The sequence below is a fragment of the Malus sylvestris genome, chromosome 10, assembly GCF_916048215.2.
Source record: "Malus sylvestris chromosome 10, drMalSylv7.2, whole genome shotgun sequence".
NCBI classification, from domain to species: domain Eukaryota; kingdom Viridiplantae; phylum Streptophyta; class Magnoliopsida; order Rosales; family Rosaceae; genus Malus; species Malus sylvestris.
The window spans coordinates 810,091-820,366 of record NC_062269.1 but is presented as its reverse complement, the minus strand read 5'-3'; the positions used below and the strand labels follow the sequence as shown (position 1 = coordinate 820,366).

At 39.9% G+C, this 10,276-nt stretch overlaps 2 protein-coding genes across 2 annotated transcripts; both read left to right on the top strand.

The window, feature by feature from the left end:
• Window positions 1–400: 400 nt before the first annotated feature.
• On the top strand, window positions 401–8,042 carry LOC126586264 (uncharacterized). Its single transcript, XM_050251071.1, has 2 exons — window positions 401–1,561; window positions 7,735–8,042. Exons 1-2 carry the CDS (start codon window positions 678–680, stop codon window positions 7,793–7,795), a joined length of 945 nt encoding a protein of 314 aa, XP_050107028.1. The 5' UTR covers window positions 401–677; the 3' UTR covers window positions 7,796–8,042.
• LOC126586265 (uncharacterized) lies at window positions 1,754–2,622 on the top strand. Its single transcript, XM_050251073.1, has one exon. The coding sequence runs from the start codon at window positions 1,785–1,787 to the stop codon at window positions 2,439–2,441; it is 657 nt and encodes a 218-aa protein (XP_050107030.1). The 5' UTR covers window positions 1,754–1,784; the 3' UTR covers window positions 2,442–2,622.
• Window positions 8,043–10,276: the final 2,234 nt, after the last annotated feature.

The following is a 10,276-nucleotide window of genomic DNA, read 5'->3' as shown; positions in this document are numbered from 1 at the left end:
CCTAATTGATAGAAAACAAAACACTTAATTGACATAAACCTAGATGTTGATAAAGAGTTTGAGCGTTAGGTGTATATTGAGAGTGTGGGTGTGAGGGTAGTATTGGAAAAAATGTGGGGTGCATTAAGATAAATTTTAATTTAAAAGGTAAAAGTAGGATTTATTAAGTATGTGAGATGTAATCAACAAAATATGAGGTGTGAAGAAAACGACCCAAAAAATAATGTACTGCTCAAACCGATTTTTTTTTTTTTTAAAGTACAATATTTTATTGAAATAAATAGCCTACAAATCTAGTAGAGAAAAAAGGAATTAAAAGCCTAATAAGTTAGCATCTTAGCTCCTCCTCAAAAGACAAAAGAGAAAGGAACAAACAAAGAGAAAATATAGAGAGGACAAGTAAGGTAATCACATCCACCCAGCACAGCCCCCATCTAGAACCCCTTGACCCCCTGCCGTGATATCCCCATTAAAAACTTGGGTGCCAAGAAAATCACAAATACACCCAAAAAAAAAAAAAAGGGTCGGTGATAACGCCCAGCACCCACCCACCTGGCAATCCCTGCTTCAAGCACACTAACTACAACAACCCTACCCTTCACACAATCCCCATTTTCTTTCTTCTTCCATCACTTTCCTTCCCTTTCCCCTCAAAATTTTCCCAGGAAACAAACACCATGCTTGATCCCAACACAAACACACATGAACACCCTTTCCTCTTCAACAGCAGCGCCGACGACCAAATTAAAGGGGACACAACAACCTACGATTCTTGGCAGGCCGTAAATTACGCTTCCCGGGCTCAGAAAACTGCTCAAAATTATGCAAACTACAGGAGTTGGAACAGCATGGACGCCCGTATCAACGTCGAAACTACTCCTGCCGCCCCCTTTGATGAGTCTGACTCGCCGCCGTTGTGGAAGACGACGAACCGCGTGAACAACTACCGGAGTCTTTCCCCGACTTCGAGAACACAAGCGATTGCCAGAGGACAGAGGGAGCTGATGGAGATGGTGAAGAACATGCCCGAGCCATGCTATGAGCTTTCACTGAAGGATCTCGTTGAGCATAAGTATAGGACAATGGGTGGTGAAGAAGAAGATCGAGATCAAGAGGAAGAAGATGATAATAGAAGTACTGAGAACTTGATGATCAGGAGGGGAAATGGAAACGGAAGCGTAAACGAAAGGAAGAACAATGGTGAGAGGAAGAAAATGGTGATGAGGAGTGGGAGTATAGATAGTGGGGGGTTTCTTTTGAAGATGGTTTTGCCAATTTCTTTGGGGGGTAAGAAGAAGAACAATAAGAGCATTAAGAAGAAGGGTGAGTGTTTGGCGGTGGGTGCAAATAGCAATAATATGAGTGCGAAGGTGTCTCCAAAGCCTCAGGGGGTGGATGGATCTGTGAAGGGAGTGGGTGTGGATAATGAATGGTGGAAGATGAAGAGAGTTTCTGTATCAGAAAGGAGTGAAAGTGGTGTTTCTAGTATCAATAGTGGAAGCATGAAAAGCAGCGGCAGCAGCAGCAGCAGCAGTAGTCGTAGCAGCAGAAGCAACAGCAGGTATGTTATCAATTTTACCATAGAGTTTCATTTCATTCCAACGATATTTTAATTTAATCTAATCTAAATTTTAATTTATAAAATTGGTATTTGTAACACTTTTTAGCGAATTAGAACGATAAAGGAAAGTTAATTTATTATATTTTATTTTGGAAACTATTCTCTTTAATTTTTAGTTATGTCTTCATTTCGTCTTCGCCTAAGCCGATCAAAGACAGAATATATGGAGTGCAAGTTCAGTGCAAATGGAGGCCAAAACGAGTTAGGGGTGAGGATCGGTGATCAAGAAATACCAAAGAGCGATCGTTTTCGTTACCTAGGATCTATCTTGCAAAAGAACGGAGAATTAGATGGAGATCTCAACCATAGAATACAAGCTGGATGGATGAAGTGGAAGAGTGCATCCGGCGTGTTGTGTGACCGCCGTATGCCACTGAAGCTCAAGGGAAAATTTTATAGGACGGCAATAAGGCCGGCGATGCTGTATGGCACAGAATGTTGGGCGGTGAAGCATCAACACGTACACAAAATGGGTGTAGCGGAGATGAGGATGCTTCGTTGGATGTGTGGGCACACGAGAAAGGATAAGATTAGGAATGAGGATATCCGGGGTAAAGTAGGAGTAGCCGAAATTGAAGGAAAGATGAGAGAAAATCGGTTACGGTGGTTTGGACATGTGCAAAGAAGGCCTACTGACGCTCCGATTAGAAGATGCGACTATGGGACAGAGGTTCAGGGCCGAAGGGGTAGAGGAAGACCTAAGAAAACTTTGGAAGAGACTCTAAGAAAAGACTTAGAGTACTTGGATCTAACGAAGGACATGACACAGGACCGAGCACAATGGCGTTCTAAGATTCATGTAGCCGATCCCACTCAGTGACTTGGATTTTCCAAGTCTCCAACCGAGAAGTTTTCCTCACTCAGGAAATTAAGGGAACACTACCTCAACCTACATGCTCCACTCACAAAGCTCCAACAAAAGAAAATTCAAAGAACTTAGAGAAGAAGGCTTTGGTGTATTTAACACAATACGTTGAAATGAAGGAAAGCTTATTTATTGATATCCCCGATAAGCTACAAATATGTACATATACATGAGTCAAAATAAACAAACAAGAGAGAGCCTTCACAAAGGTTGCTTAGGAGAAGTCGCAGCAGTCGGTAGAGCCCCAGAAAGAGAAGGCACCGGAGGGGGATCATTCGGAGCCTCAGTACTGGACAGAACCCTAGAAGGAGGAGGCATCAGAGGTTGATCATTTGGAGCTTCATCACGCGGTACAGCCCCAGAAGACGAAGGCAATAAATGCCTTTGGAACAAACCCACAAATCTCTGATGATCAAGTAAAACCTGACCATCAGATTCCTTCATCTGGTCCAGCTTCCTCTTCATGTTTGTAGCATAGTCATGTGCGAGACGGTGCAACTGTTTATTCTCATGCTTGAGCCCTCTAATCTCCTGTTTGAGACTCATCACTTCAGCCGCCAATGATTCAACTTGGCGGGTTCGAGCAAATAGGCGTTGGGCCATATTAGACACAGAACCTGCACACTGAACACTGAGAGCCAGAGAATCCTTAACAGCTAACTCATCAGATCGTTTGGAAAGTAGTCTGTTATCTTTGGGAGTGAGAAGGTTCCTGGCCACCACCGCAGCGGTCATATCATTCTTCATAACGGAATCCCCAACGGTAAGAGGACCAGTAGGGGAGACGAAGGATGGGCGCCATATGTTGTCTGGAGAAGGCGGGGCTGCCTCTTCAACAAGGTTCAAGTCAAAACGACGGTCGGAGGGGCCAGACATTTTCAAAGGTGTTGAAGAGAGAAGAGGTCGAACAAATCAAGATCTTAGAAGTGTAAGAATGGAGCTTCTACTGGTGGAGATTCAAGTGTGCTTTGGAACTTAATGCCAGCCCTATAAAAATCTGCACTCGACGGAGCTTCAGAAATCGAAGAGGCGCCTGCTCAGAAATCGAAGAGGCGTTTGCTTTCTCAAAAGCTGGGCTGCTCAGAGACCACGAGGGTCGATCTCAGAAATCGAAGAGGCGTCTGCTTTCTCAAAAGTTGGGCTGCTCAAAGACCACGAAGGCCGATCTCAGAAATCGAAGAGGCGCTTGCTTTCTCAAAAGTTGGGCTGCTCAGAGACCACGAGGGCCGATCTCAGAAATCGAAGAGGCACCTACTTTTCCAGCCTTGGCAGCACCTGTCACACGCACACTCAGCTTTGCGGAAATTATGGGCATTCTGTCGAAGACTTCTGGTGAAGTAGAAAGCACATGAGTCTTACTGTTCAATCACCCACTTCCCACACGCAATAGTAGCTCATGTGTATCACAGATAACTTTGCCAAAGTTCTCTGCCAAAGTTGAGCACGTGAAGCTTGCAGCTTCCACTACATCGCTCTGACCAAGACGGGTAAAAGAATAGCAAAGAAACAGCACTAACAAAGTTTAGACACATAAATTTTGAAGGTCTAGCTACCCCATATTATTACCCACAAGGGTAAAGGAACAGTATCACTGCTGGATAATTGGAAAGTCCCTGTGTGTCAACCTCTGTGCTTTCGTGGCAAGGTAGACTAGCAAACATGCCCAACCTTTACTCACATTCGAGAAAACACTCCCAACAAGATTGCTTGCTCCAAAATCGAAGAGGCACCGTCCTCCGAATCTCGAGAGCCAGACTCCCAACATGACTACTTTCTCAAAAATCGAAGAGAGGGTAAAGGAACAGTACCATTGCTGGATAATTGGAAAGTCCCTGTGTGTCAACCTCTGTGCTTCGTGGCAAGGTAGACTAGCAAACAGGCCCAACCTTTACTCACATTCGAGAAAACACTCCCAACAAGATTGCTTGCTCCAAAATCGAAGAGGCACCGCCCCCCGAATCTCGAGAGCCAGACTCCCAACATGATTACCTTCTAAAAAATCGAAGAGACACCGCTCTCCGAATCTCGAGAGTCAGACCATCGTTCTCCGAATCTCGAGAGCCAGATCCCTGATAGGATTGCTTGTTCGAAAACCGAAGAGGCAACACTTTCCCAACTACAAGAGCCGGATCTCCTTGGATAAAGCTGTCTGTAATCTTCACACGCAATATCAGCTTTCCACATACCACAGACCACTTTTTCAAAGTGCTCTGACAGGGTAAAGGAATAGCATTACTACTTGTTGTTAAGGAGACTCCTATATATGTCAACCTCCATCCCCAACGGACAGACAGACCTGCAAAAATGCTCAACCCTTCCTCATATATGAGAGGGCACTCTCAACGAAGCCTTTCGAAATATTCAGCTTTCTTTCCCCCCGATAATACCTCTGCAAACAAGTTATACTAGAGCAAGAATATCTCATATCATCAGGGTTAAAAGCAAGAGTATCCCATATCATGCTTTTTCCCTGTCTTTTCCTTTGGCCTTGTTCTTACCTGCAAGACAAGGAGAAAGAGAGCAATCAGTCAGCACTTGGAATCAAGCTTCCAGCCAGGAACTGACTGCCTGGAACTTACTTACCTGGCATTGCTCTCGAGTACTCATCTTCAACATCTTATGCTTCCAGGGAAGATACCGCATCTGCCTGAGGAACAGATAGGGCAAGTGAGAAGGATACAAGGAAGCATGTGGAGACAAGCGTAACAGCACACGTGCCGATACATCCATTACTCTGTCAAAGCAAAAGTATCCCATATCAGTAGGGTCGAACGTACTCTAGATTTGATGGACTTGTTTTGACCCTCAAATTCTTCAGTCGGCCTTATACTCTGGAGGAAACCAGAAAACCCTCCAGCTCAGTTCAAGAATAAGCCTGTGGAAAGTTACTTCTTCAAAAGCAAAAGTATCCCATATCATCTCTTCTCATTTTTCTTCTCTTTATCCTTCATGCTGCCTGCAAGATAGGGAGAATGTGAACAATCAGCCGGAGCTCTGATTGCTTACCTTGTCTGTCACCTCTTTCAGCAAATCCCCTAGCTCGGCAACTTGAGGGACTCCTACTACATGGTTTGTATCGCGCTTGACCAAGCCTGAAACTACAAGTAAGCTTCAAGTGAAATTGATACATTACCTTGTGCATCTCCACCAGTTACAGATACCACCCCTGGATGGAGGAAGAGTACTTCCAGAGAAGATGCCACATCTACCTGTGAGACAGATAAGGCAAGTCAAGACGATACCACATTCCGATACTTAGAAGTTTCGTGATTACGAGATCATTCTCCCACAATATTTCCTAATGTCATTTGTACTAAATCATTCACCTGTACTCACTAAAGGAAAGCTTGAATCTATGTACTTGTGTAAACCCTTCACAATTAATGAGAACTCCTCTATTCCGTGGACGTAGCCAATCTGGGTGAACCACGTACATCTTGTGTTTGCTTTCCTATCTATATCCATTTATATACTTATCCACACTAATGATCGGAGCAATCTAGCGAAGATCACAAAAAGCGACCGTTTTCGCTACCTAGGATATATCGTGCAAGAGAACGGAGAATTAGAGAGATCTCAACCATAGAATAGAAGTTGGATAGATGAAGTGTAAGAGTGCATCCGGCGGGTTGTGTAACCGTCGTAGGCCACTGAAGCTCAAGGGAAAATTTTATAGGACGGCAATAAGGCCAGCGATGTTGTATGGCACAGAATGTTGGGCGGTGAAGCATCAACACGTACACAAAATGGGTGTGGCGGAGACGAGGATGCTTCGTGGGATGTGTGGGCACACAAGAAATGATAAGATTGGAAATGAGGATATTCGAGGTAAAGTAGGAGTGGCCGAAATTGAAGGAAAGATGAGAGAAAATCGGTTCCGGTGATTTGGACATGTGCAAAGAAGGCCTACTGACGCTCCGGTTCGAAGATGTGACTACGGGACAGAGGTTCAGGGCCAAAGGGGTAGAGGAAGACCTAGGAAAACTTTGGAAGAGACTCTAAGAAAAGACTTAGAGTACTTGGTTCTAACGGAGGACATGACACAAAACCGAGCGCAATGGCGTTCTAGGATTCATATAGCCGACCCCACTTAGTGGGAAAAGGCTTTGTTGTTGTTGTTGTTGTTGTTGTCTTCATTTCGTCTTCCTTATTTCCATGATTGTCTTAAAATTGCAGAGCAAGTCATTTTTCTTGATGAAACATGGGAATCTTGAGTTTATTGATTTCATGAGAAAAGTATTAAAAACTTATAAACCAAAACCTATTTAAATTGGGATATTTTTAGTACGAGTCGTTATACAGTGAGATTCTTGGCCGTTAGATTATTGTCATACAATATCGATTGCTCCAGTGCATGCCAAATTCCTCTAAGTCAACATTTAGAAATTTTGGGTGAAGGGGAAAGTTTATCTAAATTTCCTAAATATCAAAGTCTCCATTAACGAAAGAGAGAAAGGGGAAAAGCAAAGAAAGTAAAGCCATAAAACGTGTGAGAGTGGTTGAGTTGCATGTATCTCACTAACATTCTAGAAGCTGATTTGCCAAATGTCATGACTAATATTGAAAGATATATACAAAGGATTGTTTGGTGCACAAGTTGTGCAAGTTTTGGGTAAGGGGGCCTTCTAGAATTTGTCACCATTACAAAATTGTTGTGACGTTTACAAAACTATATATTATTCTAGTATTTTTAGAACCATGGTCAGATATTTTTCGTTTATGAAAAATTTCAAGGTAGGGCCTACAAAAAATTTAAATTAGTACAAACATCCTAATGACTATAAGTTTTATAAATAAAATAAATATATATTTTAGGGACCCCGTTAACTTGTTGTATTGATTCTTAAAACTAGGATTATAAAAATTAAACTCGAATGTCTGATTCCTACATATTAAAATTAAACTCATATGCCGCCTTAGTGCAAGAAATTCCTTTTGTATTATACCAATTGCTTTTGTAAAATTTTGAGTTTGAAGTGTTTTTCTTATAATATGTAACATTATGTAACGTTATATAACAATTTTGAGGCATATATATATATATATGTATGTATATAGATGTTTTTATATTTAGTAGCACCATGACTTATAAATGGACTGTTCGAATGATCGAATGGGTGACAAAATGTACACATCACTTTCAATCTTTAGTCCAACGCACCACAGAATATTCAACTCATCCTAATTTTTTGTCCTTAGTTTATCTGGTTTTTTTCTTAATGGTGTTTTTCTGCTTGAATAATTGCAGGCGCAAGAGTAGCGGCTGCTGGTCGTTCATCATGTTCAAGAAGAACAAGAGGAAGGATTGAATGGATTGCCTTGCCTGCCTTCTAGATACAATACAAGCTGGAGATTAATATTTAATTAAGTGTTTAATTAAGTGTTTGTGTAATTACATCTCAAATAAAAATATGCTTTAAAACATATAGTAGAATATTGCAAAAGAAAATTTGCCGTTGCTTGTATATATTCTGGCAGTTTTTGGAAGAGTTGGTATATTTTTGTTTTTGTTTTTAATTTTTTATTCCCCTTTGTTTAATTGGATTTATGTTTCGACGTCTACTTGTTCTGGCTATATATATATATATATATATATATATAGACGCTTCAACGGTTTGTAATGAATTAATACATATAGACGCTTCAACGGTTTGAAATGAATTAATACATATAGACGCTTCAACGGTTTGTAATGAATTATAGTTAACTAATGGAATATGATTGTGTCCCCTTATTATGGGGACTAGTCCCTTCATTTAAGATTAACAAACATTTATAGTTCGAATATCGTAAACGGAACCATTCATTCTTTTTATATTTATTTAAAGATTGTATATGCAAAAAATCATTCAATGTGAAGATTGTTTAGTCATCCATGTGTATTAAACCAATCAACGGTTTTGGTACCAAGCAGCAACTTCATGATTAACCGTCCATTTGTTTTATACATGTGGGTGACTAAACGATCTTCAAATTGATTATTTCTTGCAAATACAATCTTTAGATGATGATAAAGAGATTGAATGGTTCTGATTATGATGTTCGGATTGTAAAGGTTCGTTAATCATATATGGAGGGACGAGCAAGTCCCCTCTAGGGAGACAAAAGCATTATCCTTTACTAATTTGCTTCACCGAGGGTTCTCTTTTGTATCGATGTGCTCATTTTCTTTAGCAATTTGGTGTAAGGTGTTAGCCTTATTTCAAGTTTTTATGTTATTCTCCAATATTTTTTTTTTGTTATCCTTTTAGGCGTGGTTTAAGTACTCAACATTTGTTATTATGGTGGGGGTATGATTGAGACAAGTTTTTACTCACTTTGGCAAGCTTAAAAATTTTCAGCTTTGAAGGAAAAATGTTTACAGTTGGTTAGTGGCAATTCGCTTGCATGTTTGTGAGGTGAATTCTTGGGCTATGGGTTTTTATGTTATACTTAGTTGATGAGCTTTGCATTCTTAGTGTGCTTCGAGTGCATGGAAGTCCTTCAAAGATGCACAGAATTCACAAGGTTCTTTGACTTTTTCCTTGTGTTTTTTAAGTTAAAGTTAACATTGGCGGTGTGGTTCTCCGGCTGATTTGGGTGGTATTTTTCCGTGACCACTTGGTCATTGTTTTGGATACTTTGCAGGATTTTTTTGGCATTAATAGTGCCTCGGAGGCAGAACTTAAAGCTATTATTCATGATGTTTATATGGCTTTGGAGAGGGGTTGGCATTCTCTTTGGATTGAGTGTGATTCTTCTTTGACAATACATTTTCTTTTTAATGGATCTTCTCAGGTGCCTTGGCATTTATCAGTTGATTGGCAAATTGTTGTACCATTCTATCTTCTATGCATATTTAGTTTTCTCACATTTATTGTATAGGAAATCAGGTGGCAGATTGTTTGGCAAACTATGGTGTTGACCATGTTAGAGTTTTAAAAAAATATGTAATTCAACGAATCATTAAGACGTGTGCGGAAAAACAAAAGTAATTTAAGAAAATACGTACATGTGTGTGTAATACGCATATTATACTCAAATTTACTAACTATGATTGAGAGTATCTAATATCAGACAATAAACTCTCAAACATATCAAGGCGTTGTTGAGAATAATGATCATGTCAAGTAACCGAGCACCAATATCAGATCGTGCTTGCTGAATGTGTATTCCTGTTGTTGATTTCACAAGTCTTTGAACCTATAGTATGTAAGATATTGTTGGCTTCTTCTTAGGAAATAAAAGAAGGAAATTGTTTGAGCTTGGCTTAAAAGTTCATGAAGATGTTTTGTACGTAACTTGAAAGAAAAGAATGATCTATGTTTTGAGGTAGGTAGGGAGGCACATATTTTTCTTGCCTTAACATGCCACACTTGTAAGCATGGAAGGAGGAATTTTATTGACATTATAAAAAAAGAAAAAAAAATGTATGGAAAGCTGAGTGATGATTCCATTCTGCTTTGACCAAACACTAACTAATTATTGATACAGAGAACAAAATAATAATGTATGTGGTTGTTGCTTAACCACTTTGCAAGTGTTCAAACTAAAGCATAAAAGTACAGAGAAAAAAAAGAGATTATAAAGAGCTTAGAATCTACATAATTTTTTTTAACTAATTACATATATCATATTGATTTAAAAATGAATAACCGCATAATAAATAATATTTACAACAACGAGAAGTTTATTGATATCACAAGAATTATTGTCATTTTTTGTCAATGGCCTAATTATTGAGGATGAATCTCACATAAAAAAAAAAAAAATCTTGTATCTGCGTATAAGAAATTGAACTATTCTTCATA

Excerpts from the sequence above, each read along its gene's own strand:
- LOC126586264 (XM_050251071.1), top strand. The coding sequence starts at position 678 with ATGCTTGATCCCAACACAAACACACATGAACACCCTTTCCTCTTCAAC. Across the intron at positions 1,562-7,734 it reads AGCAGCAGAAGCAACAGCAG|GCGCAAGAGTAGCGGCTGCT; the intron begins GTATGTTATCAA and ends GAATAATTGCAG.
- LOC126586265 (XM_050251073.1), top strand. The coding sequence starts at position 1,785 with ATGGAGTGCAAGTTCAGTGCAAATGGAGGCCAAAACGAGTTAGGGGTG.